The 27,572-nt window shown below is 33.8% G+C and overlaps 1 protein-coding gene and 1 long non-coding RNA gene across 3 annotated transcripts in view; one reads left to right on the forward strand and one right to left on the reverse strand.

Moving 5' to 3' along the window:
* KIF6 (kinesin family member 6) overlaps nt 1–27,572 on the forward strand; it is a 466,898-nt gene that overhangs the window by 132,575 nt on the left and 306,751 nt on the right. For both annotated transcript variants that reach the window (XM_074311016.1, XM_074311015.1), the window contains exon 6: nt 13,930–14,059. In XM_074311016.1, coding sequence (XP_074167117.1) covers nt 13,930–14,059 — 130 coding nt within the window. The remainder of the gene's footprint in view (nt 1–13,929; nt 14,060–27,572) is intronic.
* LOC141566457 (uncharacterized) overlaps nt 1–27,572 on the reverse strand; it is a 287,659-nt gene that overhangs the window by 32,791 nt on the left and 227,296 nt on the right. The window lies entirely within an intron of this gene.

A 27,572-nucleotide genomic window follows, 5' to 3' on the forward strand; every position in this document is an offset into this window, starting at 1 on the left:
AAAAAAGGAAATTGAATGAAATGCTATGAAATATGGTACAGGATAGATTTTCTGAAATACTGGTATTAGGAACATGGGTATCATTTTAAATTAAGAAAAAATATTAATTCAAGGAAAAAGATGATAAATCCTAGTTATTAATGATGAATTTTAGAGAATAGCAAAAGATGTCATATAGACAAATGGAGAAAATATTACAGAATCACTGGCTTTGAAAGTTTAAGGGGACTTTAATAGCCATCTAGTCCATTTTGTATTTTTATATGATGACTAATAGTATTTCTTTAAAAGTCATATGCCTATTCTGACAAAAGATTTCATGGGAATAGAATGGACTAGGAAGATTTGTTTATATGATACAGGAAGTTGATCTCATTGAAAATAATTGTGGTAACTTGAAAATATATCTTAAGTATAGTTTTGAAAAAGAAAACTGACAAACAGAAAAGAGTGCTGGAGTTGAAGTCAGATGACCTCAAGTTAAAATCCTGGCTTTGCTATTTACTAACTGTTTGACTGTGGGGAAGCCCCTGAAAATCTTTGGGAATGTCGTTTTCTTCTTCTAGAAAATAAAGAGGTAGGGCAATTGATTCCTAAAATTTCATCCAGTTCTAAATCTCTATGATCCTAAGTGAAGATAAATCCATACAGATGTAAGCTAATTCCCAGAGATATCACTAAGTGATCATTACAAAAAAAAAAAAAAAAAAAAAAAAAAAAGTAAGAAAAGTATCTGGTAGCTACAAGAATTATATATTGTTGCTCCATAATGTAACCCTGATTTTACAACTTCATCTAAAATTCTTAAGTGTACATGTCTAGAGCATACCCATGGTTAACATATAATGGCTCAGGGGGCAGCTAGGTGGCGCAGTGGATAGAGCACCAGCCTTGAATTCAGGAGGACCCATGTTCAAATCTGGTCTCAGACACTTAACACTTCCTGGCTGTGTGACCCTGGGCAAGTCACTTAACCCAGTCTCAAAAAAAAAAAAACACATAATGGCTCCCAGTTGTCTATTTTGAGGTTTTTTGATAATATTTTTGTAGCTCATTAAATTGAAAAAGAACCCTAAAGTCATGAAAAATTGTTTACACATTTTTCTTGAATCCCTCCTTATATCTTTGAGCATTGCTATATAAATTAATAACCAAAATTATTGTATCTTCCTGTATCATTTTGTTTTGGTCACCAGTGGATGTAAAGTTACTAATTCTGAAACCGTGGAGTAGCTTCAGGATCTTACTTCAGATAACCAAACCCAGCAAAGCTAAGGTTATTGATTCCTATTACAATGGCAAAAAAAAAAATTATAATAATATTAGAAAATTTTGTTAAAATGATATAGCGAGTTGTCAATTCAATACTAGAGTTTCATGAAATAAAAAAAAAAAAAGAGAAACACTGGCCTAAATAGGGTACTTCAAAAAAGTTTGTTTTGGTAACTTTTGTCTTTATTGAAAGAAAATGGTAAAAAAAAAAAAAAAAAAAAAAAAAACCACCACAGTTTTTGTTTTGTTTGGTTGGGTTTTTTCCTTTTTTACAACATTTTGACTAGTAAGATGGAAAAGAACAATTTTACTTGCATTTTTAGCACTTCTAGCACTTTTGCTAGCATATCTTCCTTCTTGCTATTCTCCGAAGAATTAATAACCATGACCCCACATCAAACTAGCAAATAGTTGTGATCTGTAATGTCAACAGCAAGAGTAATAAGGAATACCATAGTCATTCCACTGACTAGTGATGTATTTTCTCAAAGCAAAGAAGAATCAACTTCTAAGGCATTCTTCGATCCTGGATAGTTCTTCTTATATACAGAGGACCTTCAGTTAACATAGAGTAATTTGGCTGTTGCCCATTCATACATCTTCCAGTCAGTTAAAAAGGAGCCTACAAATTCCAACTACTTAGCCAAATGGAAAAAAGTCTCTGTTTACAGAGAAAACACAAAGCTCGCCTCTTCTCTGTCATTATGCAGACCAAGAATACTTAGCAGAACTTTTCCACTTGGGTATCCAAGTTAAGACTATCAGTGTCTCTGTCTCTTTACTTACAATTTAAACATTTTAGAAACATTCTGTAGAGAAATCTACTGCAAGCATTTTCAAAAAGGCCCAAATAAATAGTTGGGGACTTTCCATCTTGGGAATGAGATATTTGTTCAAAGAATTCTAATAAATACCCTATTTAAGTGCACTGTTTCTTCCTTAGCAGGCAGAATATATGGAATGCTGAGGGTACAGGAAATAGCTATTGATTGTGGGTTGGGGAAAGAGATTGGAACAAAGTGGACACCCTGATTTCGAATTTGGATTTATTTTCCTTATTTCCTTCAACTATGAAAAGCAATTTTAATAGCCTTGAGGCTAAAGAACTCTTCTACTAGTTACTTTGTTTACTATAATGAGGAGGGAAAAAGTACTGGATCTGGACTCAGGAGACCTGATTTGGAATTCTTGTCCTGCTGTTTCTTACACAAAATTAAGTCACCTCATGAAGCTGTTTCCTCATATATAAAATGAGAGTGTTAGATGAGATGATTTATAAGGTCCCCTTCAACATTAACAGTCTATAAAAAGCCCATAGAGCAGAGTACTGGAAGAGAAGTCAGAGGAAATAGGAAGAAATGTGTAGGAATGAAGATGGACTAGACAGAAGAACCCTGTACTTTTAAATGTCATATATTGAAATGATAGCCAAATTCAGATTAAACTTGACCTCTGGTCCCTTGCTGCCAATAAATTCAGTTTCTATTTTGATTGAAGTAGAAAAGTCAAGTGAAAGTGAATAGAATACAAATATATTATCTTTAATTGTCTCCAAAAAGACATGATCTAAATGAAATATTATGACAAGCATAATGACCTCCATAGGAATAATGATAAACAGGTGATAGTAAGCTAATTAGATTTTATGGCAAAGGAGCCTTGACATCAAAATAATGTCTCTGCAAAATGAAACTATTAGAAATCATTTTACATGGGGTATAGCTGTTACTACATAGTTGAAGAATAATCACTCTGGAGAAAATACTTGCCCTGGAGGGCGAAAATACTCTATGCTATTTAGAACACTATAGTAACTTAACTAGCTCCTTTCCCTTTTATTAAGCACGTTTTTCAAAAGCTCTCTCTGAAAATAAACTCTCAATCAGTGAGATTGGTATAGCTATACCAGATTAGAAGAATGACAGAATGACCTGTATCCCATGTTCTACATTTGTTCTTACTCCATTCTGGGAGTGTTTCATTTTTTGTTTTTATTAACCCAGTGAATGGCATATGGTGAGGAGGTAATCTACTAAGTGTTTTTTAAATTATTCATTAATTGGTTGATGGATTGAATTTAAGGAAAGAAAGATGAGGGTTTCATTTATTGTATGTCATTACCATCACTTTCACTTTATTTAGCCTGGTAATAATAAATATCTGAAAATTGTTGAGATGTACCTTTAATCTGAAATTGAGCATTTATTGGTGTGTTGAATTTTGAAATATTAAGACAGAAGTTGCTTTTCTCTTTCCTTTCTTTAAATGAACAATCTCAGCACATATTTTCAACCTTGATTTTCTTTCCAAAATTACTTCACTTTTTACCTTAAGTCACTAACTTTTTCATCGTGTTGGGATTTAGAAAGAATTCTAACCCCTGAGGTTCTCAGAATCAGTAAGAGAGCCAAACCTTTAACTTGCAAATACTTCAAAAGAATGTGCCTCTTGTGAGGGTGGAAGGAGCTCTTGAAGAAGGAAAAAAAGGCCCCACTGATAGTAAATTTTTCAACTACATCATCATATAGAACATCAGAGAACTTTTTCAGAGTCAATAATTTTTTGTTATACTAATTAGGAGCAATATTGAAAATACCTATATAAATTCCAATCGTTTTTTATTTAAAGAAATCATTTTTCCAATCTTAAATGGTATTGTTTCAAGGAGATGGAAAAAAGAACTTGGCAAAGTACTGTATTATTAGTGACATATTGGCTACAGATGTGCTGGTTATATCTATGTTTTCTTACAATGATTAATTTTGAAAAATGCTCACAAATTACACATGAAAATCCAGGTAACATTCTTTCCAAGAATATCATTAAATTTTTTGAAGGTATTACTAAATTTTCCACTTTTCTTATAAATAGATGATTAGTTCATGATGATTTGTTAATAGTGCTTTTTAAAATATAATGCTTGATAGTTGTGTTTCATTGGTTCTATATCATTTTAAGTATTTCAAGCAGGTAATCTTTTGGAAAATACTACTGAACTGGTAAATAAACTGCCTTTTCTAAATAGTTATTAAGAAACTTAAACAGTTTTTACAGAGAGAGGCAAAAACTATTTATGGTTAGCTTTCTAACTTGGAACTTTTAAATATTTGAAGTAGAGGGTGAAGATTTCAGGAAGTTCCAAAAAGTCTTAAGCTATGTATGTATATGTGTGTATATACATACACAAAATGTGCATATATAAAAGGCACATATATACTTTATATGTGTATATTTATATATACACATGTATATCTATCTATATATATATATATATATATATATATGCATTTAATATATACAAAAAAATTTAGCTCTAATATGTCCACATATATAGATATATATCCATCTATCTAACTTATCATTGGTTGTTCCACCTAGTAAATATCCTTCTTCTTCTCCTCTTTTTTTTTTTTCGTGAGGCAATTGGATTTAAGTGACTTGCTCAGGGTCACACAGCCAGAAATGTTAAGTGTCTGAGATCAGATTTGAACCCAGGTACTCCTGACTTCAGGGCTGGTCCTCTATCCACTGCACCACCTAGATGCCCCTTGCCCCTTTATTTCTAAAGGATTTTTTGCAATTTCCTGATTATTATGCCAAAGATCACACACACACACACACACACACACACACACACACACACACACACATGGAGACAGAGAGAAACAGAGATGTTTATAATATATGTCTCTTACTTCTTCCGTGGGAGTTTGGTAATATGTAGTTATGTAATATATTGTCATTGTAGAAAACATGAGACCTGATGATAAACCTTAAAACTAAGTTGAATGCTTTCATCTTTGTTCACTTCAGTTGGTATTAAGATATACAATTTGAGATGTTATGTAGATATAATTCTACCTGTGAAAGTTAAGAGTATTGAAGATAAAAGAAAGGCAAGTATTTGTGAAAGGTGGTTGTCATACAATATTCAAAAATTATTTGCTAAGTACATACATTTGCTACTATGCAAAATTAATGAAGATAAGTAAAATAAAGTTCTTTCCCTCAGGTATTTAACAATTTGACATATGACAAAAATTTTGTGGACAAATATAAAATAAATATTTTAGGTTTGTTATTGTGTTTTTTTGTTTTGTTTTGTTTTGTTTAATCAATGAAGAAGTTAGTAAATAAGCTTTCATTAAACACCTCCTTAACACCAGGCATTTTGCTAAGCTCTATGGATAGAAAGAAAAAAAACAAAAAAACAAACAGTCCATTTTCTCAAGGAGCTCTCATAGGGTAAACAACTGCATACCATCAAGCTGTAAGACAGGATAAATGGAAGCTAATCAACAAGAGAGAAAGTACTGTCATTAAGAGGCATTGGAAAAAGCTTCTTGCAGAATATGTAATCTTAGAAGCTATCCCAAGGTGATAGAGTAAAAGCAGGAGCTCACTGAGTACTCTCCCCAAACACTTTAAATAATGACTCTAAACAAATTTTGGAGCATCAGAACACACAAAAAGGTAGCCAAAGACAGCTTAGAAGATCAGTAGGAAAGTTACTGGCCCCAACCCTGACCCCCAGCCCTGGCCCAAGTGCCAGCAAAGCAGGAAAGGGCATAGGGACCTCTGAATTAGCAGTACCACTGGTGGTTTCTAGACCTCTCAGCCCAGAGACACCAAAGACAATTTAGAAGGTCAGCAGGAAAGGTTTGCTAATATGGGGAGCAAGCCAGGAGTGGGTAGCAGTGGCAGCGATAGGGTTTGGAGGCCCGAGCTCATAGGATGTCTCTTTACTAGCACTGAGAGAGACTGTTACTTTAACACACTAGAACTTACAGCTACAATGAAACAGAGATATTCCTCACAGCTCCAGGGCAGAAAAGAGAGCTTGTGGTCAGGTTCCTACAAGGAGCTCAAAAAACAGTTGCACAAAACTCCTGAAGCTTGGGACAGTGCATCTTCCACCCTGGAAACAGGGTTGAACAAAGAGTTAAAAGCCAAGTATTAGGCTATGAAAATAAGCAGACAGCAGAAAAAAATGCTAACCATAGAAAGTTATTAAGGTGACAAGGAAGATCAAAACACATACTTAGAAGATAATAAAATCAGTACTCCCACATCCAAAGTTTCCAAGAAAAATAAGTTTTTGCAGGCCATGAAAAAACTCAAATGGGATTCTGAAAATCAAGTAAAAGAGAGAGAAAAAATAGTAAGAGAATTGAGAGTGGTGCAAAAGGAAATACAAAAAGTTAATGAGGAGAAGAATGCCTTAAAATGAAAAATTGGCCAAGTGAGAAAAGAGGTACAAAAGCTCATTGAAAAAAAATTTCTTAAAAATTGTAATTGAGAAAATGGAAACCAACTTTATGAGAAATAAAGATACAATAAAACAAAAGCAAAATAATGAAAAAGAAAGAAAACACTGTGAAATATCTTATTGGAAAAACAACTGACCTAGAAAATAGGTCCAAGAGAGATAATTTTTAAATTATTGGTCTACTTGAAAAATCACATCATATTTCAAGAAATTATCAGGGGGTGGAGCCAAGATAGCAGAGAGTACACAGGTCTTTCTCTGAGTCCTTCCTGGCGTCCCTCAGATCAATGCCATATCAAGCCTTTAAATGGGTTTTGAAGTGACAGAACCTACACATATTTGGAGTGTAACAAATTTCCAGCAGAAGGTATTTTGGAAGTACTTCAATAAAGGTTTTTCTCAATTGAGCAGGGGGAAGTTTCAGTCCAGTGCAGGTGCAGCCCTACTACACTGCAGGGAGACACAGTGGAGAGAGGCTTCCAAGTTTAGGTAATCTAATGAGAAGCTCAAAGCCAGGATATAACAATGTTCACTATTCTGTCCTGGTTGAGAAGCCAGCTGATCAGTAGACTAGCTGTGAAACCTCCAACACAACTACAAAAGGCAAATAGTGAGCCTCTGAACTTCAACATAGCAAGCAGGACTTAGCCAGCATAAGAAGGAAGCCCCCAACACTGCCCTTGGGGCAGTGTGAAGCTGCCATGGCCTGTAGAAGAAGCTTGGAACAATCTCCCCTTTGCCTTTAGAGCAGACCTCAATCTTTAAAATGAGCAAAAAAAGCAAAAAAAAAACTCTGACTATATAGCTTTGATGGAGACAAGGAAGAACAGGCATCAAATCCTGAGGACACTAAAGTTAAAGGGTGATATAAGTTGGTCTCCATTTCACAAGGCTCTCTTAGAAGAATTCAATAAGGATCTTAAAAGAGAGTTAGAAGAAAAATGGGGATAGGAAATTAGAGCTCTGGAAAAGAAAATACAAAAATTATCTGAAGAAAATAACTCCTTAAAATTATTTTAATGAAAGAGAAAAAGAAAACAACTCTTTGAAAAACAAAATTTGTGAAATGGGGAAAGAAATCCAATGAATGAAACAACTCATTTAAAAGTAAAATTGTCCAAATGCAAAATGAGCTAAAAAAAGATAATTGAAGAATCAAACAAAATTTTTTAAAAATGAAAACTAAAACAAAATGTAAAATAATTAATTGGAGTAACAACTGACCAGGAAAATAGATCCAAGAGAGACAATCTAAGAATTATTGGACTACCTGAAAACCATAATGAAAAATAAAAGCCTAGACAATATCTTTCTAGAAATCATCAAGGAAAACTTCCCTGATGTCCTAGAACCAGAGGACAAAATATCTATTGAAAAAATCCACTAATCACCTCCTGAAACAGACACCAAAATGCAAACTCCAAGGAATATTGTATCTGAATTCCAGAATTATCAAGTCAAGGAGAAAATACTACAAGCAGCATTTTAAATGAGAGTGCATAGCACACTGGATTAAAAGTCAGAATCCTACAATATATTGTGTACAAGAAACACATTTAAATCAGAGTGAAACATACAGAGTAAAGGTAAAAGGCTGGAACTGAATATATTATGTTTCAACTGAAAAAAAAAAGAGTAATGATCCTGATTTTAGATCAAACAAAAGCAAAAATTGATCAAATTAAAAGAGACAAGGAACAAAATACATTTCTAATTGGAAACTAAATCTAATCCTTAGAAATGAGGAAGTGAAACAACAAATCATAGAAACAATCAAAAATTTCATTCAAGAGAATGACAGTGAAACAACATACCAAAATGTATGGGATGTAGTTGAAGCAGTTTTTAGGGGAAATTTTGTATTTCTTCATGCTTATTTAAATAAAAAGAACATTGAATTGAGCATACAACTAAAAAAATTAGAAAAAGATCAAATTAAACCTCCCAAATTAATGCCATATTTGACATTCTTAAAACAAAAAGAGAGATTAATAAAATTAAAAATAAGGAAACTATTGAACTAATAAAGAAAACTAAGAGTTGGTTTTATGAAAAAGTAAAACAAAATAGATAAACATTTTGTTAATTTGATTATTAAAAGGAAAGAAGAAAATCAAATTGTTAGTATCAAAAATGAAAAGAGTGAACTTTTTAACCAATGAAGAGGAAATTAGAGCAATAATTAGGAGCTATTTTGCTCAATGATATATCAATAAAATATGTTAATTCAAGCAAAATGGATGAATGCTTATAAAAATATAAATTGTTCAGATTAACAGAGGAGGAGATAAATTACTTACATGGTCTTATTTTAGAGAAATAAATTGAACAAGCTATTAATCAACACCCTTAGAAAAAATCTCCAGAGACAGAAAATTTATAAGTGAATTCTACCAAACATTTAAAGAACAATTAATTCCAATACTATGCAAACTATCTGGAAAAGCAAGAAAAGAAGGAATCCTACCAAATTCCCTAACCCAGTTAGGTTCAATACAGAGAAAGAAAATTATAGACCAATTTCCCTAATGAATATTGATGCAAAAATCTTAAATAAAATATTAGCAAAGAGATTACACCAAGTTATTACCAGAATACTACATCATGGTCAAGTTAAATATGTACCAGGCATACAGGACTGATTCAACATTAGGAAAACTATTAACATAATTAGCTATCAACAACCAAACTAACAGAAATCATATTATTATCTCAATAGATGCAGAGAAATCATTTGCCAAAATCCAATACCCATTCCTATTAAAAATATTAGATAGCATAGGAATAAATTAAGTTCTCCTTAAAGCCTTTTGTTTTCCTTCCCATTTTTTTCCTTTTTGATCTACTTTAAGAAAAAAATATTCAGCATAATAATTGTGGAAATATGTATAGAAGTACTGTATATGTTTAACATATATTGAATTACTTTTAGGAGGAGAGTAGTGAGAATGGAGGAAGAAAAATTTGGAATACAAGATTTTGCAATAGTGAATGTTGACAACAATCTTTGTATGATTTGTGAAAGAAAATGTTAATTTTTAAAATAAATAAAGCACTAGATGTTAAGAATTAATAAGTAAATTATCAAGCAAAATTATTCTGACATTCTAGAATCAGAAGATAAAATAGAAATTGAGAGAATCTACCAATCACCTATTGAAAGAGATCTCAAAATGAAAACTTGCAGGAATAATGTAGCCAAACTTCAGAACTCCCAGTTTAAGAGAAAATATTGCAAGCACCTAGAAAGAAACAATTCAAGTATCATGATGTCACAGTCAGGTTATTTTGCTCTGAGAAGGTGTGAATGTAGTAGGAGAAAGGGAAAGGAAGAATTTAAATGATATAATTACCTGCCTTAAAAGAGGCAAGTAAAAAAAAAAATAGAAAGATTTTACTGGGGAGAGAAGGAGAAGATGGGGAGAGTAGTGAGTGACCCTTATCAGAATTGGTTCAAAGAATACTGATTCCAGTGACATAGTCTTTTTTGTTTCTTTGTTTTAGTTTATTAATAATTATAATTATAGCTTTTTATTTACAAGATATATGCATGGGTAATTTTTCAACATTGACAATTGAAAACCTTTTGTTCCAACTTTTCCCCTTCTTTCCTCCCCTTCCTGCCCAGATGGCAGGTTGACCAATACATGTTAAATACAATATATGTATACATGTGCATAGTTATTTTGCTGTAAAAAACAAATCGGACTTTGAAACAGTGTACAATTAACTTGTGAAGCAAATAATATATCTTATCCTGAAGGAAAGTAGGGGACAAGGGGATATGGGAAGGAGAAAGGATGATTGAAGAGAGGGCTTGCTCAGTAGCAAAACACTTTTGAGGATTGAAGTGAAAAGAGAGAAGAGAATAAACAAATTGGGGTATACAATTAGCAACATTAATTGGGAAAAGAATTTTGAAGCAAAATAATTACTAATGGTCTCATTTTTCAAATGTATAGGGAAATGTGTCGAATTTGTTTTTTTAAAAAGAACCATTTACAGTTGATAAGTGATCAAAAGATATGAACTATGCCCAAAGGGCTATAAAATATGCATATCTTTTGACCTAGTAAACTATCTCTAGGCATAAATCCCAAAAGAAGCTTTAAAAAAAAAGAAAAAGGATCCATATGTACAAAATATTTATAACATCTCTCTTCTCAGAGCAAGATAATTGAAAATTGAGGGGATGTCCATTAATTGGGGAATGGCTAAATAAATTGTGTGTGTGTTATGATGGAATAGTATTGTTCTATGGGAAGTAATGAGCAGGATGCTCTCAAAAAAACCTGGAAAATTTTCCTGGAACTTAAGCAAATTGAAATGCATTGTGTACAAAATCATAGAGATCTGGAATGTTAATCTGTGAATGACTTGGCTATTCTCAGCAATACAATGATCCACAACTACTCTGAAGGATTTATGATGAAAAATGCTGTCCATACCCAGAGAACTGATTGTGTCTGAATACTGATTGAAGTGTACTCTTTTTTATTTTTTACTTTATTTTTCTTGAGGATTTTTTTGGGGGGGAGAGAATCTGTGTTTCTTTCACAACATAGCTTTTATGGAAATATTTTGCATTATAAAAAAAGAAGATGTAATTTAAGTTTGGATTTTAAGGAACCTGGAAAGAACAAAAAAGGAAGTGAAGAGAGAATTTTAGGCATGTGGACACCCATGAAAATATGTAGATTTAGGAAATGAAATATCTTGCACAAAAAATAGCAAGGTTGCCAGTGTTACTGGATTGAAGAGTACATGGGAGTGAGTAAAACATAAGAAAACTGGAAAGGTAGGAGGGGGCCTGAATTATAAAGGATTTCAAAGGCCAAAGGATTTTATATTCTATCTTGGAGACAATAGAGACTGACTGGTGTTATGTCCTGCTTTCTAGAGCCTCCAAGTTGAGGTGACAAAATGTACCATGCTTTCTAGAGCCCCCACACTGGAGTGATTAAAATATACTGTCCTAGTGGAGAAGTGATGAGGCGGGTCTTCTGAGAATGATGGAAAAATGGAGTCCATTTATTTCAAGGACTTTCCCCTTTTTATAAAGTAACAAAAACAGCACTGAGCACCTGCAACCATATAAACAACTTGCTATTATATGTAGATTGCCACCTGATATCACTCTGCTTCAATCACAACACAGGTTGTCACTCCTCCATGACTTCTCAGATAGCCGAAAACCCTTGGGAGAGATGAGGAGCTGACAAGACATTGTTAGCAGGTTCCCTCTGGGCTGAAGGGTCTTGTACCTCACCCAGAGTTCCTCCCTGTCTGTTTCCCTCTATAGAATGGAGTTTTTCTAACTCCAAACTCAATGCCCTATCAACCTAGCTGTCTTATAAGTCTGAGATAATTCTCATAATGATTATGATTGAACTCATGGAAATTTATAAGATTACCAAGTAAAATAAGTAACATACAATGAAGAGAGGAATGAAATTAAAACAGTGTTTTGAAAGACACAAACTATTAGTGGGCATGACATAGATGAAAATTTAACAAAGAAGAGTGAGGGAAAATGATCAGGTAGGTAAAAGGAGAAAAAAAAAAGAATAGTGTCATGAAAACTTAAGAGTTAAGAAAGCAAGAGAAAGTGATTAACTCTCAAGTGCTACAGAGAAATCAAGAAAGTTGAGAATCAAGAAAACATATTAGATTTGTCAGTAAGGGATCTTAGAGTGGTAACTTCCAATAATAGAATATTTTCAGTTGGATGATGATGTCTGAAGCAGATTGCAAAGGGTTTAGAAGAGAGTGAAAGAACCTAGTGTGGATGACCTTCTTGAGGAATTTAGCAATAGCTGGATCAAGAGATTTTTTTAAAAAACAAAACATTGAGAAAACATGGAAATAATTGATGGCATCATGAATGTAACCAGTAAATAGGAAGAGATTAAATGTTAGAGAAAGAATGAGGATGGTAGTAAGCATGATAAGGGGGAAAATGAGAGGAAATGGAATCAATAGTACATATAGAAGAGTTGGTCATAACAAAGAGAAGGTCTAACTTTCATCCCAGACAGGACTGAAAAATTAGATTGTTGTGGAAGATAACTTTCTTAAAGTGAAGGGTGAGGAGAAAAGAAGTTTTAGGGGAATTTCCTCATATGTGTGAGGTAAAGTCCTTATCTGAGATAGGAGGGATGTTATGGAGAGTAAGCTGGTGAAGCACTTAGGAAATATTGGGATTACCTTGCTGCAATGAAGGCTATTTGAGATTAGATAACATAAATTTATATTGGATTCAGTCCACCCAGTTTCATGATTTCTTCAGTTCCATTCAGCAGTATATGAATGGGAGGATGAATATATTTGTATAACTAAGACACAGGGGTGAAAATTGCTGGTGATACACATTTATTGATTTTGATTATTTTCTTGAATAAGGTAAGGATGGTGAAGATGACATTTGACATTAGAAAACTGAGCCCGATATTAATGATGTTAAAGAGTCTGCCATATCTCTTAAAAGTATCAATGTTTAAAGTGATACTAATGGATAAATCATTCTCTTCAAACAGTTAAAAGCACTTGTTCAAACTTATGTTCTAGGTCCTGGGAATACAAAGAAAGCAAAAACATAGTTCCTAATCTCAAGGTTCTTTTATTCTAATAGAAACAATATGTAAATACTATGAATATGCATGATTTATATAGGGGAGATGGGAATTCCTTGAGGAGAAGACACTTCCAACTAGGAGGAACTGAGAAAGAGCCTCCTATTGAAAGTGATATTTTTGCAAAGACCTGAAGCCAGGAAAACTAAAAGGAATCTGGAAACTAAAAGTAACCTGTAAGGAGAGAGCACATTCAAGGCTTGAGGGATCATTAGTATAAGGGTACAGACATGAGAGATAGAGTGCTGGTTTGAAGAAAAAGTAAATGACTAATATAGTTGGACAGTAGAATGTGAGGATGGGAATAAAAGTGTAAGAAGATTGAAAAAGTAGAAAGATGACAGGTTAGAAGGAGTTTTAAAAGCCAGAGAGATGACTTTATATTTTGTTCTGGAAGTAATGTCTTGGAAGCTATGAGCTTCTATTAAATTAAAAATTAAAGCTATTAAATCCTTGGAGCTTGGTTTTTGATAATATTGGTCATCAGTAGCTGATTAATTGTATAACTACCAGAATAAGCATTTTAAGGCAACAATACATTGTAAATATAGATCTTTTGCTCCGGAATGGGTTTTTGTAGGCAAATATATTTGATTATGTTGCTAAGGGAAACCTTTATTAAAGAATTGGTAAAATCACCAGTTTTCATTACTAAACCTTGATTGAGTACATGCCACCTTAATGCTGCAGAATACTTGACAACTGCAATTTGATATCGGATTATGTGTCTCACTGACTTCATATTTGTTCTCTTAGGAAGGTGACAATATTGGAGGACCCGGATCAAAACATTCATCTGAAAAATCTATCTCTTCAGCAGGCAACCACTGAGGAAGAAGCTTTGAATCTTCTCTTCTTAGGAGATACTAATAGAATGATTGCAGAGGTAGGAATATTGTAGTATTTCAAAGCAGTAGTGGAGGGGGTGGAATTAGAAATAATCTTGGTTTAACATTATAATTTTTCAAATGAAAATATTAATGGCAGAGAAATTGTGTCTTTTCTAAAGTTTCTATCCAGTAAATATCATGAGACAAAAAGCCTGGGCTTTTAGTGACCTCTTTCCACATGACCATATTGCTTCTATCTTGGTATAACACAGAGTTTATTTTCTCAAACACTGTATTAAAATTTCCCAGAATTTTACTTTGGAATCTAGTTCTGTAGGACAAGGACAGGATGAGGGTGGGAAGATTGTTTTCTGTGCTTTCCACTCACCATGACTACCACCAAAGTTGAAAATGGAATTTTATCAGTACCAATCCAAAAATCATATTGGGTAATTTTTTACCAACGTTTGGGGATGACTATTGTGTTAGAGGGCTCAAATCAACTTTCAACCAGAATTTTTGAAAAAAAAAAAAGTATTCACATATTTTGAACTTGTTTATCTTAGGTTATAAAGATTTAAGAAACCATGAGGTATTTTTTTGTTGTTGTTTTCATGATTTTTTTATAGGAAACTTTTTTGGTTTGTTTTGATTTTTTAAATATATGCATCTTGTAATTCCATTTGTCCATTCTCACTATTTTGTCTTGAGAGTTTGTTTGTCAGTGATATTATTATTATTGATATTATTATTTGAACATAATCAAGCCATTAATTAGAATACATGACTTAAAGAAGTTTCATGGCCTTTAAGCCTGGTCTCTCCATTATGTAGCTTAGCAAGAAATACCTTGTGGGATACAGAAAGCAGCTTTTATCTGAACACAAAATATGGAAAAGAAGAAGGGAGCTAATTCCCTGATATACCAAAAGGATGATTGCTATCCCAATGTCAAAGTAAATTCCCTTCATTCTCTTCTTATCTGATAACTGTATAGAGTTTTGAAGTCAGAGTCATAAAACTTTAGAACTATAAAATTGGGCCACCATGTTGCTTTAACTCAGCCACATGACAATGAGCCAAGACTCATCATGAACCACAATCTGCTAGTGATTATGGTAACACAGAATGACACATATACCAATCAATGGGCTCTCAAGAAAGAACATAATTTTAAAGAGGCATGGGCAACTCAAGCCTGTTTTGAACTAATGATCAAAGCAGGGCACACAAAACACACAATAAAGGAAAGAGAGCTTCAAGGAGCAATGTAATTTAGTACCCATTTTCTTGGTATGCAATTATACTGCCCAGACTCAGTGTCACTATGTTCGATGACTTCAGGGAGCTAAAGTGACTGGATATTTATGTGGGGACTGACCCCATACTATACTGGTCCTTCTTCTAGCCCAGCCCTCACAACCATGATCCAGGGAAATAACTCCTTTAGAAAAGGATCAGGCATCCCTACCTGCTAGCCAAGTGCACCCATAGGACAGGCAGCCAGCCTGACTGAAATAGCAGGGGACATCAAAAAAGAGGCAAGGGGCAGCACCTACCAGGCAATCAGACCACAGCCACCTGCTTGGCCATCATCAGACCTCTGATAGAGTCAGCCCAGGACCCGGAACCCAAAAGAATTGGGAACAGCAATACTTCCTGCACGGTGCCCTCATCTATCATTCTAGGAAACATCATCCTGTGGGGATGCAGTCTACTCTCAGTTACCAAAGACCCAGGAAAGAAAGTTCTTATAGCCAAGTCCTTGACATTGTCATAAGATGCTATATTGTAAATTGATAGGATCTTGTCAGTGGAAATGTCATTAAAGAGGTACCACCATCTGGTCTAAAGTCAAATGATGATGGAATTTTTCCTTCTGACTTGCAGCTGAAACCTTCCATATGTGTTGTCTCTCTCATTAGAATAGGAACTCTTTGAAATCAGGGCTATCTCTCTTTTCTTAGTTGTATCCCCAGTATTTTGCACATGGTAAATGCTTACTACATACCTTACTCATTCATTCATTCATTCATTTATATTCAGTTGTTATTCATATTTTTATCTGCTGTCTCATAAATGGTTAGGAAGCCTTCTATTCTTCTTATAAGGAGAGCTTCAGCATTTTGATAAAACTTCATCTACATGAATATTAAGTAACTAACACTAGGCCTAGAATCAAGAAGACTTGAGTTCAGATCCTATATTAATATACATATTAGCTGTGTAATTCTCAGAAAGTCACTTCTTTTTATCTTGATTTCTTCATCTGTAAAATGGGGATAAAAAAAGTATCTACCTACCAGGATTTTGTGGGTCAAATATTTATAAAGTGTAAGCACTTTGTAGGAACGTAATATATATTTATTGCCTACCTTTCTTATTTTCCTTCCTTAATATCCCTTCTCCCTTCCTCAGTTTCCTTCCTTCTCCTCTTTTCTCTCTCCTTTTTCCCTTCCTCTCTCCCACACTTTCTCTCTTCCTCCCTCCCTTTCTTCTTTCTTTCCTTCCCATCATTTCCTTCTTTCCTTCCTTTCTATCTTTTCCTTCCTTCCTTCCTTCCTTTCCTTCCTTCCTTCCTTCCTTCCTTCCTTCCTTCCTTCCTTCCTTCCTTCCTTCCTTCCTTCCTTCCTTCGTTCCTTCCTTCCTTCCTTCCTTCCTTCCTTCCTTCCTTCCTTTCCTTCCTTCCTTCCTTCCTTCCTTCCTTCCTTCCTTCCTTCCTTCCTTCCTTCCTTCCTTCCTTCCTTCCTTCCTTCCTTCCTTCCTTCCTTCCTTCTTTCGTTCCTTCCTTCCTTCCTTCCTCCCTCCCTCCCTCCCTCCTTCCTTCCCTCCCTCCTTTTCTTCTTTCTTTCTTGCCTTTTCTTCTTTTGCTTCCTTCCTTCCTGAAGCATATAAGAAATGCCACAAACCAATGCCATTGAAATATTACTTCTATGAAAACAAATCTCTAGTCCCCAATCTCTTGTTCTAGAATGACATTTTAGATCTCTAGAAGAGACATAGGTTACCTCCTCAAGGGTTAAGTTTCTGTATTTTGAATTCTTTTTGAAGAGCTCTATTGTCTTACCATACAATTACATTCAGATGGATCTGTGGCATATCTCACTGATGTGGTATTTATGCCCTCTTCAACAAGGTAGATCGCATCCTGTCCATACTGCCCACAGATGTTTCTGACCACTCATCAGTTTGCCACACTCTGTTTTCATGATGTGCTGAGAGCCTTCCCCATTTTCTGCTAATGCAACACATGACCTGGGTGACCATCAGTGACATTCTAGAATCTATTTTCATTTTAATTCATAAATTTCATAGACAATTTCCTTCCCTCCACCACTTCTTCAGACATTCTCATTTTTTGAGGTGGTGGAAACAATTCCACCATGTTATTCTCTATACTCCTCTACATCAAGGCCTCTTAAACTTTTTCCACTTTTTTCCCCTTTTCATCCAAGAAATTTTTACACAATCCTAGGTGTGTGTATATATATGTGTGTGTGTGTGTGTGTGTATATATATATATATATATATATATATATATATATATATATATGAAATGGGTATTCAAATAAAATCAAATATGAAATCATTATTTTGTGACTCCTACATTCAATTGCAAGACACTATATAGGGTTGTGACCCACAGTACAGGAAGCTTTGTTTTAAATGCTTCATCTACTTAAGTTTTTAGAGATAAGAGTATAAGACTCAGGAGCCTAAAGACTAGTGTCAAGGTTGTGGTTTTACATATTCTAGTTTTTCTATTTTTTTTACATGGGACTTAATTTCTTTAAGACTTATCTAATATATCTCTAACCTTAGACTTTTTAGTTTACTATTTGTATGTAGATAATTGTCAGAATTGATATTTCATATTAAATTTATCAAGTGAGGTCAGGTTTTTGGATTCTCAAAAAGTTTACATATTGAGGACCACAGTCATTTCTTCTGGATACTGCTAAAGATATTTTAAAATATAATTAAAAACAATTCCCATTTCTTTGGAATATTTTATCATTAAGATACTTAGTAAGACCCCAAAATGATACTTTGGATGACAACCTAGTTGTCAAAATGCAATTTGTGTCATCTTACTGGGATAAAAAGAACATACTAATCAGTTTTTCAAACTAGGTTACCAACTTCCCATTTTATACAGAGACAAATTCAGAAGCTGCTATGGTAACCAGAAAACATCTGCAAAACAAAGTCTGAATGCATGGTATACAAAGGGAAGTTCTTTTTATTTTCATGTACTTTAGTCATTTTCAGGAAAAGTTATTAAGGGCAGATTTATTCTTTTTTCTACTTAATTCAAAATTCTGAAATAATTTCTACAGTTCTATTTATGTCTTGCATTAAACTTAATGCCTTCTTTCCATAAATGGTGTATAATACCTTCAGAATCCTCATAGCTACCAGGCATTCCTTCTGCTCTGCTCTTAATAATTGCTCACAGTGTTCCCCACAGTGGCTATTTCAAATGTTTTCTTACTCCCCAAGGCCCCATTTGCACCCCCTTATATTTAGTTATAGCGTTTGACTTAGTGCTCCATTTCACAAAGATTGAAGTAAGTCATCTGAAAGAAGATTTCTCAATTCTCACCCTCAGCTTTTAGACATCATCACCAATTCTAATCTTGTTGTCTTGTGATTCAGAGGTATGAGTTTCTTTACTCATTGCTAAGGGTAATTCTTTTGCTTCTGTGTCCTTATTTTTTTCTTCTCCTGCCTCCAGGACCTCGATCCAGCCACCCAGAGATAGAGGTGTCCCAGGAATCTTTTGGTGTAGTTTTCATTTAAGGAGAAACAAAATGAAAGAAAATTTTAAAAACAACTAATACATGCTTCTCTTTTTTCTACCAAGAAAAATAACCTTTACTTGGGAAATGACAGAATGAAAACTAGGAATTGATGCCCAAAGTAAGTAGAGATAGAAATAAAATACCTAAATATCTTTGATGAATTCAAGAATCAAATGAATGATATCCTCAAGGACTGAAAGAATTGGCAGGTGGATTACAGAACCATTGTCCATAATATTTGAAAAATCATGGAAAACAGGAAGGATAATGAAAGAATGGTGAAGGGCAAATGTTGACCCAATTAAAAAAAAAAAAAAAAAAGAGAGAGGAAATGCAAGGTCTGGAAAGCCCTTTAGAGCAATAAACTTGACTACAGTTCCTTGGAAAAACCTATGATAAATCATTAAAAATTGTTGGCATTTGTTGGCAAATATCTGGAAAGGGAAGGGATGATTACAAAGGGTCACCATGACACATTCCAAACTAACCTCATTTCCGTTTTAGACAGGATTACTAAACTCAGATGAGTGATTTGTTGTGAATATATTTTCCCTAGATTTTAGGAAAGCAAATGATAAAGCATTTTATTCTTTTTATGAGGAAAAAAAAATAGTGATATTGACAATACAAGATTATAATTAAATGAATTCCAAACTGGCGTGGTGGACAAATTCAAAAAGAAGTTGTTACACAACAAGATCTCCAGTTGATACTCCTGGCATCTGTACTTAGTCTTCTTTAATATTATATCAATGGCTTTGACAAAAGCATAGAGGACATGCTCATCAGATGTATAGATGATTCAAGGCTGGGGAATAGGAAACACACTGAAGAAGAGTCAGACTCAAACATGATCTTGACAGGCTAAGGCATTAGGATGAATCTAAGATAAAATTCACTAAAGAGAACAGTAAAGGCATAAAAAGCCAATTTTTTTTCTTTTTCTTTTTAATGAGGAAATTGGGGTTAAATGACTTGCTCAGGTCACACAGCTAGTAAGTATTAGGTCTCTGAGGCCAGATTTGAACTCAGGTCCTCCTCACTCCAGGATCACTGTTCTATCCACTGAGTTAGCTAACTAGATGCCCCAAAAATATTTAAAGATAAAAAATGTAAGCACCAAATCAGGGAGGTATAGTTAGATAACAATGGTTCTTTAAAATATTTTATATTTTAGCAAAGTTAATGTGAATCAGCAGTGTGATTTGGCAGCTAAAATGCTAATAGTCTTGGGCTTCATGAAGGGACAGCTTCCAGAAATAATCACATCTTGTCCAGAGTATCAACTCTAGGTGCCATGTTTTAAGAAGGATATTGATAAGTCAGATAATATTTGAAGGGAGATAATTAGGATAGTGAAAGTCCTTAAGTCCAAGGTATGTGAGAATCAGTTGGAAGAACAAGACATGAAGATGGGACATAGAATTAAATGACTGTTGTTTTCAAGTATTTGAAAGTCTATATGAAGGAGTTCAACTTATTCTTCTGGGTTTCAGTGGGCAGAAACAGAAGTAGCAGGGGATAAAAGTTGCTAAGAGGGAAATTTAGGCTTGATATTAGGGAAAACTTCTTAATACCCAGAGTTGTCCAAAATGGAACACTTTAGGAGATGTGGTTCTTTCTCTTTGGAGGTCTTCATACTTGACCATTGATAGTTGATGTCCTATCAGGTTTTTCATTGGTTGTTGTCCTTTGTTCTCAAAGATGAACAAAGTGACATCACTATGTTAGAATCAAGATACAGTGTGTCCGACTGTTGCTGATCAGACCAATACAAGCTCAGAATACTCTGCTACAGGTCAGACACAAGTAGTCCCTATGAATGTGTGGAATGGCTTCTTGAACTTTGCACAACTTGTGTTTCTTCTGAGCTAATTCAATTCTGCTTTGCTCATAGAGCATAACACCTTCTCAGATATGCAATGCTGGGCAGTCCTGTGCCAGTGTCTCCCAAGTCATGCAATTAATTCTAAAGTTCTTAAGAGAAACCTTGAGAATGTCCTTGTATCACTTTTCCTGACCACCATGTGAGCGCTTTCCCTGTGTGAGCTCTCCATAAAATAATCTTTTTGACAAACAGACATTTGGCATTCAAACAATGTGGCCAACTCAACAGATTTGTGCTCTATGCAGTAGAGCTGGAGTGCTTGGCAGTTGAGTTTGAGAAAAGGCCTTGGTGTCTGGTACCTTATCCTGCCAGGAGATCTTCAGAATCTTCCTAAGATAATTCAAATGGATGCATTTCCTTGCATTGCATTGGCAGACTGTCCACATTTTATGGGCACACAACAATGAGGTCAGCACAAAGGCTCTGTAGATCTTCAGTTTGGGAGTCAGTCTAATACCTCTCCTTTCCCATGATTTCCTTTGGAAAATAAGGATATTAATACCTAAAATCTAAAACACTCTGCAAGTTTTTAAGCTTATTATAAATAAATCATTTATTATAATGTTCCAAAATTCATGGAAGGAATTTCATCTATCCAACAACTTTTATTTGGTTTATAAATTTTTTAACAAAAATTTTAATAGTAATTGTCATCTGTTCTTATGGTTTTCCTTTCCTTTCTTTTAAATAAAAGTTTCATTGGTTTTAACTAAAAGACTGCTTATTTCCTGGTTCTTTTGAGAAGAATAGAGACTGCATCTGTGATTTCACTGGTTTAGAGAATTCCTTGTTGAGGAGCCTCTCTTTAGCAATGAAGATCATCAAGTCCTAGAGAAATTAAATCACTTAGCTAGGATAATATAGCTAGGATGTGTCAGAAGTAGGACTTGAATCCAGGTCCTGTTGGCTCCAAGATTGGCTTTTTACTCATTATTTCACAATGACTTTCTAAAGAATAATTATTTATTCCTTCTGCAAGAAGGAATGGCATTTTGAACTTTCCCAAGATGTAAGTTAGAAGCAGATCTTTTAAAATGAGCTATGTAAAGCTGTTAAAATGTGAGGGCCAGAGAGGACTGAAAGTGATGAAGATGGGAGAAGGGTGTAAGAGAGGATGGGTTGGGGTGCAGCTCATGCCAGAGATAGCTGAACAGCTGTTCATTGGACATTCTGTGCAATAACATACAAACTGTAGAAAGGAAATAGTAGCCTTATTGTGTGGCTATGTTTGTTGACAAGTACTCTTTCATTTCTAATGCTTTAAGCCATAATCTCCTTGTGTGGTATGAGTAGGAAACAAGGAGATTATGGTTGTAATTAGCTTGGAAAAAATCATGTTCCACTTAACCATTTAAAGTCTCACTGGCTAATGTAGCATCAAACTTCCTACTGGAATTTTAGATGGGAGACATATTAGTTATTATCAACTTCAAAAAGTCAAGTCTGCTTCCTGAGAATAGAGACTTTATCTTATCAAAACTTGCCACATGGCCTACCACAGTGCTCCATGCTTACACAGTAAGGGCTTGACCTAATAAATGAAATCTAAAGAGTTCATTCTGAGACTTCTGCATAAGGAAGTAGAAAATGTAAATAAGGGGACCAGTCTAGCCTTACTCTCATAATAATAAGAACAATGATTTCCTTTGCTCTGGGCCACACTTTAGCTGGTAATATGTTTGCCAACATCCCTCTAGAACATCCCAACTAATTTACACCATCTGCTTTGTGTGATGAACAGTAATTCAAGAGAATGTATTTAGTTCACACTGTATGGTTAAGGTCTTCTTATAGATAAAATAGGGATTACAAAAAAGACACGGCCCTACCTTTTTTTCATTATTATGTAAACACTGAAGATGGGAACTGGGTGTGGCCTGAGGTGTTGGTCAAGAGAGCTCTTTGGACATGAAAACAATCCAGTCCTGGATTGAGTAGTTCATTCAGCACCTACCTTGTGATGGTTTTCTCTTGGTATGTTAATTCTTTAAATCCTAGCTTCTTAAACTGTGGTTTGTGATCCAGTATGAGGTCTCCTAACTAACTGAATTTGGGGGTCATGAAATTATGATTTATTATCAGTAAATGTTTCAATTTGCGTACCATTTTTATATACCCATGTAATTGGGCACACAAAAATTTCTTGGTCAAAAAGGATTCGCAAGTGGAACAAGTTGAAGAAGTCCTGCTTTGACAAGCAGGCCTCTTTTGGAGCACTTTGTATTTTCACTCTGTTTAGCCCCAAACCTAAAGATAACAGCTAAACATCTGAAAAATACCTGTTAATAAATGTACAGCAATATAACCTTGTTTATTGCTATCAGGAATAATATATGCTTCAAACTGAACTAAAATTTGAGACTCCCTGTATACCTTCATATCCTTTATGAACCCTTGTGCTTCTATCATTCTGAAGAAGGGACCCTGAAACTCTAAAAATCCTTGAGGGAGAAAATCTCCTTCAACTCTGCCTCAGTGAGGGACCCCGCCTAAGGGAAACAAGACAAACAGTTTCATTCTGTTATCTCGGTGGGGTTGTTCAGTCCTGAGCAAAAGAATTCCAACCCTATTGAATTAAAGAAACTCATTTAATTCTACTCAAATTCCAGCTCAAGCTGAAACCCAGTTTGTAGATGGGCCGACTTGGGACTCCACCCACTAGCCCCCACTGGGTCTGACCTGCTCTGGCTGTCCCAACCCTCACCAAGACACTTCCTTCAATGAAGGTCTTTTGCAGATGGACCTTGGTAGCTCCCTTTGCTGCCAGGACCTTCTGTCCATTGAGAACTTCATTCTCAGTGCAAAACTCCATTTTCCATAGATCTGCCATTATAGAAGTCAGTCTCGTGGTAAACTGATTTCTATCTAACAATAAACTTTCATTGTGCAACTAATAATTCAAGAATGAATGAATTCTTTCACTCCTAAAACCTGCGGCCGATTTAAAGGGGATTCTTAACAACTCTCTTATAGCCACTAATCTAGACCACTCAAACAGCATCAATTCTTATGATCATTTCTTTGTAGAATAAATGATGGTGAACCTCCCCCACATTATCCATGAGACATTTCTTGATCCTTCATGTGATTGTACTTATACCTTTTGAATTTTCTTTGTCTTACCTTATATATACTTTGTATTTTGGGAGTTTATATTGTTGCACCCTATCCCCAATAGAATGTGATAGCCTTAAGGATACTGATTATTGCATGTTATCTTTGTAAACATATTGTCAAGTACATAAGATACTTAATAGCAATATTAATTATCAGCATAAACAAACAAATCCATACTCTAAATCCTCCAAATTATTTTGACTCTTTTTTGGATGGTAGGAACAGAGGAATCATTTTTTGATTATTTGTTTAGAGTCATGATCCTGATCTTTTGTTAAAATGAAGTGAAATGTGGAGAGCAGTAGACATGGACAAATTGTTTTTGTTTTGTTTTGTTTTGTTTTTTAACATGAGGAATGTATACTATATGTTTAAGATTCATGTCCACAGCAGAGTAGCTCAAAAGAAAGATTGGCAGAGTTAAGGTAATTAAATAGTAATAAGATAAGGCACTAGTTAAGATAAAAATAGTAATCATGTTATATAAGTGAGGTGCAGAGGGAAGAATAGACACAAAGGTATTAGAGGGGGGAAGAGGGCTCATAGTTCTGATAACCTACTCCATTAGAAGTGGTTTAAATAGGCAACAGTACAAATATACAATGAAAGTATAGCACTCTCCAAAATCTATGAAGAAATAAGAGGAGAGAGATGGGCAGATAGGGAAGCTAAAACAAAGACAAGGGAAAGATCCTTGGGTTAGTTAACTTGGGAAGTTAAGTAATAGCAAGATAAGTTTATGGAGCAAAATTTAAGCAAAGAGTCAGCAGGGGTAGGAAAGACGTGTATATGTAAAGTGTGTGTGTGTGTATGTGTGTGTATCTACATATGTATTCATAAATGCAGTTTTTTTTCTCAATAGTAGCTTGCTTATGTTAGGGAGGGGAGAAAGAGAAAAAAAAAAAAAAGAAAAGAAAGTGTACAACAGAGAACCAAAGAACAATTTATAAGGAAGTAAAGGAAAAAAATGGATATTCATGAATATAATTTTTTTACTAATATATATATATATATGTATATATATATGTATATATATATATATATATATATCTTTCTTCAACTGGTAATTTGTAGTTATATATTTTGAATCCTCCCTGATATTCTTTTGAGCACATGACAGTGCTTTACTTTATTTTGTTTTGTATTCCTTTTCTGTTTTTCTATTTTTCTTATTCTATTTTTTCAAATAAAATAAAAAATAAAAAATTGTGAGGTTCAAGACATAGCAAGCATCAAATTACATCACAAAGTAATTGAAATTGTTTATATTTTAATAGAAAATAATGCCTTTCTGATATATCAGTAACTCCTGAACTAGTTATCCTTGAACTAGATAACTGACTAGCTAAAATCTATATCAAAATTAAAACAAAACTAATAGATTAAAAAGGAAAAGTGAAATGAATACTATTAAAATTACTTCCTCCTGCCCTATTTAAACAATTTGTTAATAATGAAAAAATGGAAAATGGATGAAGGGTTAATGTTGACCTTGTTTATAATAATTTCATAGAAAAGTTTAACTGATGTCAATCAACTGCCATCAAGAGAAACCAAAAGAGAACAAAAACTGTCTCAGTAAACTTAAAGAGATATGGCAAAGCACAACAATGATTTAAACTATCAGCTCATAAGAAAATGCATAGAAGAGATTAGGAAGTTGTTTGGAGGTAGAACTGAAAAAAAAAGAAATGGCTATGGAACTAAGGTGTGTAAGATAAAAAATATTAACCCCTAGATAATGAAACACAGTTTCATTCAATTGGTATAGTGGATAGAGCACTTGAACCTAGAATAAGAAAGACAAGAGTTGAAATCCAATTTAGATACTTATAGTTATATGACCCCAGGGCAAACAAGAAGAAAAAAAGAAAAACAAACAACTCCATTTTCTTCAGTTTCCTCATCTATAAAAAGGATATTATAATAGCATCTACCTTCCAAGATTGTTGTGAGGATCAATGAAGTAATATTTGTAAAGTACCTTCCAAAGTTAAAGCCTTACATCATTTTAGCTATTCTTTTATACATTCTTGTTAATATTTATGGTCTACAGAGTTGAGAATAACAACAAAAACAATTTTAATTAAGAAAATTTAAATACAGTTTAGATTTTTTTTTTCAGGAGGAAAAAATGGTAACCTCCTCTCTTTCATATATGTTGATAATTAATACTTCAACATCTTCAAAGTTTTATCATGCCTAATGCATACTTTCTCAGCTAGGGAAGAAAGATATGAAAAGAGAATTACCACTATAAAAAAGAGGTACACAAATTTCCTGAATAAGTACTTGAAAATTAGAATTAGCCGAATAGAAATTTATGACTATATGACACAAGAATTAATAAAGCTAAATTTTTAAAAATGGAGAACAAAAGAAAAAAAAAAAACAGAAAAGCAGAAAAGCAACTGAGTTAAAACAAAATCACAGAGTAATAATTTAAGAAAAGCTACTTTAAAGCCAAAAAACAAAAACAAAAAACAAAGAACATAGACATATTTCAAGAAAACAAACAAACCTGTCCAGATGTCTTTGAACTAGAAAGCAAGATAGAAATTGAAAGAATTTGCCAGTCACTTTCTGAAAGAAAACCCAGAATGAAAACTCCCTGGAATATTATAGTAAAATCCAGAATTCGTAGTACAAGACAATATAGCAAGCAGTCAAGAGAAAGAATTCAAGTACCATAGAAACACTGTGAAGATTATACAAGGTTTAGCAGCTACCAGTCTTAATAAAGGAGTGGAGTAGAGGACTTGGAATATGATCTTCTGGAAGGCAAAGTAGTGAAGACTACAATCAAGACTAAATTTCTTTTTTTTTTTTAATTCTTTTTTTTTCTTTTTTTATTAATTTTTATAATTATAACCTTTTCTTTGACAGTACATATGTATAGATAATTTTTTTTTTTTTTACAACATTATCCCTTGTACTCCCTTCTGTTCTGAGTTTTTCCCCTCCTTCCCTCCACCCTCTCCCCTAGATGGCAGGCATTCCCATACATATTAAATATCTTATAGTATATCCTAGGTACAATATATATGTGCAGAACCGAATTTTGTTGTTGTTGCTGTTGCAAAGGAAGGATTGTATTTGGAAGGTAAAAATAATCTGGGAAGAGAAACAAAACAAAACAAAAAACAAACAAACAAACAAAAAAACAATGCTCACAGTTTACACTCATTTCCCAGTGAAGACTAAATTTTCCAGAAAATTTGAATTTAATGCTTGAAGGGGTAAAAAAAAAATTGATTTGTTTAATGAAGTAGAATACTTTTAAATATTCCCAATGAAAAGACCAGAGATGAGTAGAAAATTTGACATACAAACACAAAAATCTAGAGAAGCATAAATTAAAGATGCATGAATAATCACAAGGAATTAAACAAGGTTAAACTTCTTACATCCTTAGATGGGAAGATGATATATATAGCAACAAAAGAGAAAAAGACCAGATCAATGAACTGGGCATACATCTAAAAGAAAAAGAAAACTACCTAGAATATCAAGAAATTGGCCCTTCCTTTCTTCAATAAACATAAACATAAAAATTTTGAAACAAAATTTAAAGTTAAAAAAATTGAATTAATAAATAAAATGAGAAGCTAGATGTTTTTTTAAAACCAACCAAATAGATAAATTATTAGATAATATTTTTAAAAGAAGAAAACTAGCTAATAGAAAAATTTAGAAAAAGAAATTCACAAGTAATGAAAAAAGAAATAAAAGGAATTATTAGAACCTAATTTACTCAAC

The sequence above is a fragment of the Sminthopsis crassicaudata genome, chromosome 4, assembly GCF_048593235.1.
Source record: "Sminthopsis crassicaudata isolate SCR6 chromosome 4, ASM4859323v1, whole genome shotgun sequence".
NCBI classification, from domain to species: Eukaryota; Metazoa; Chordata; class Mammalia; order Dasyuromorphia; family Dasyuridae; genus Sminthopsis; species Sminthopsis crassicaudata.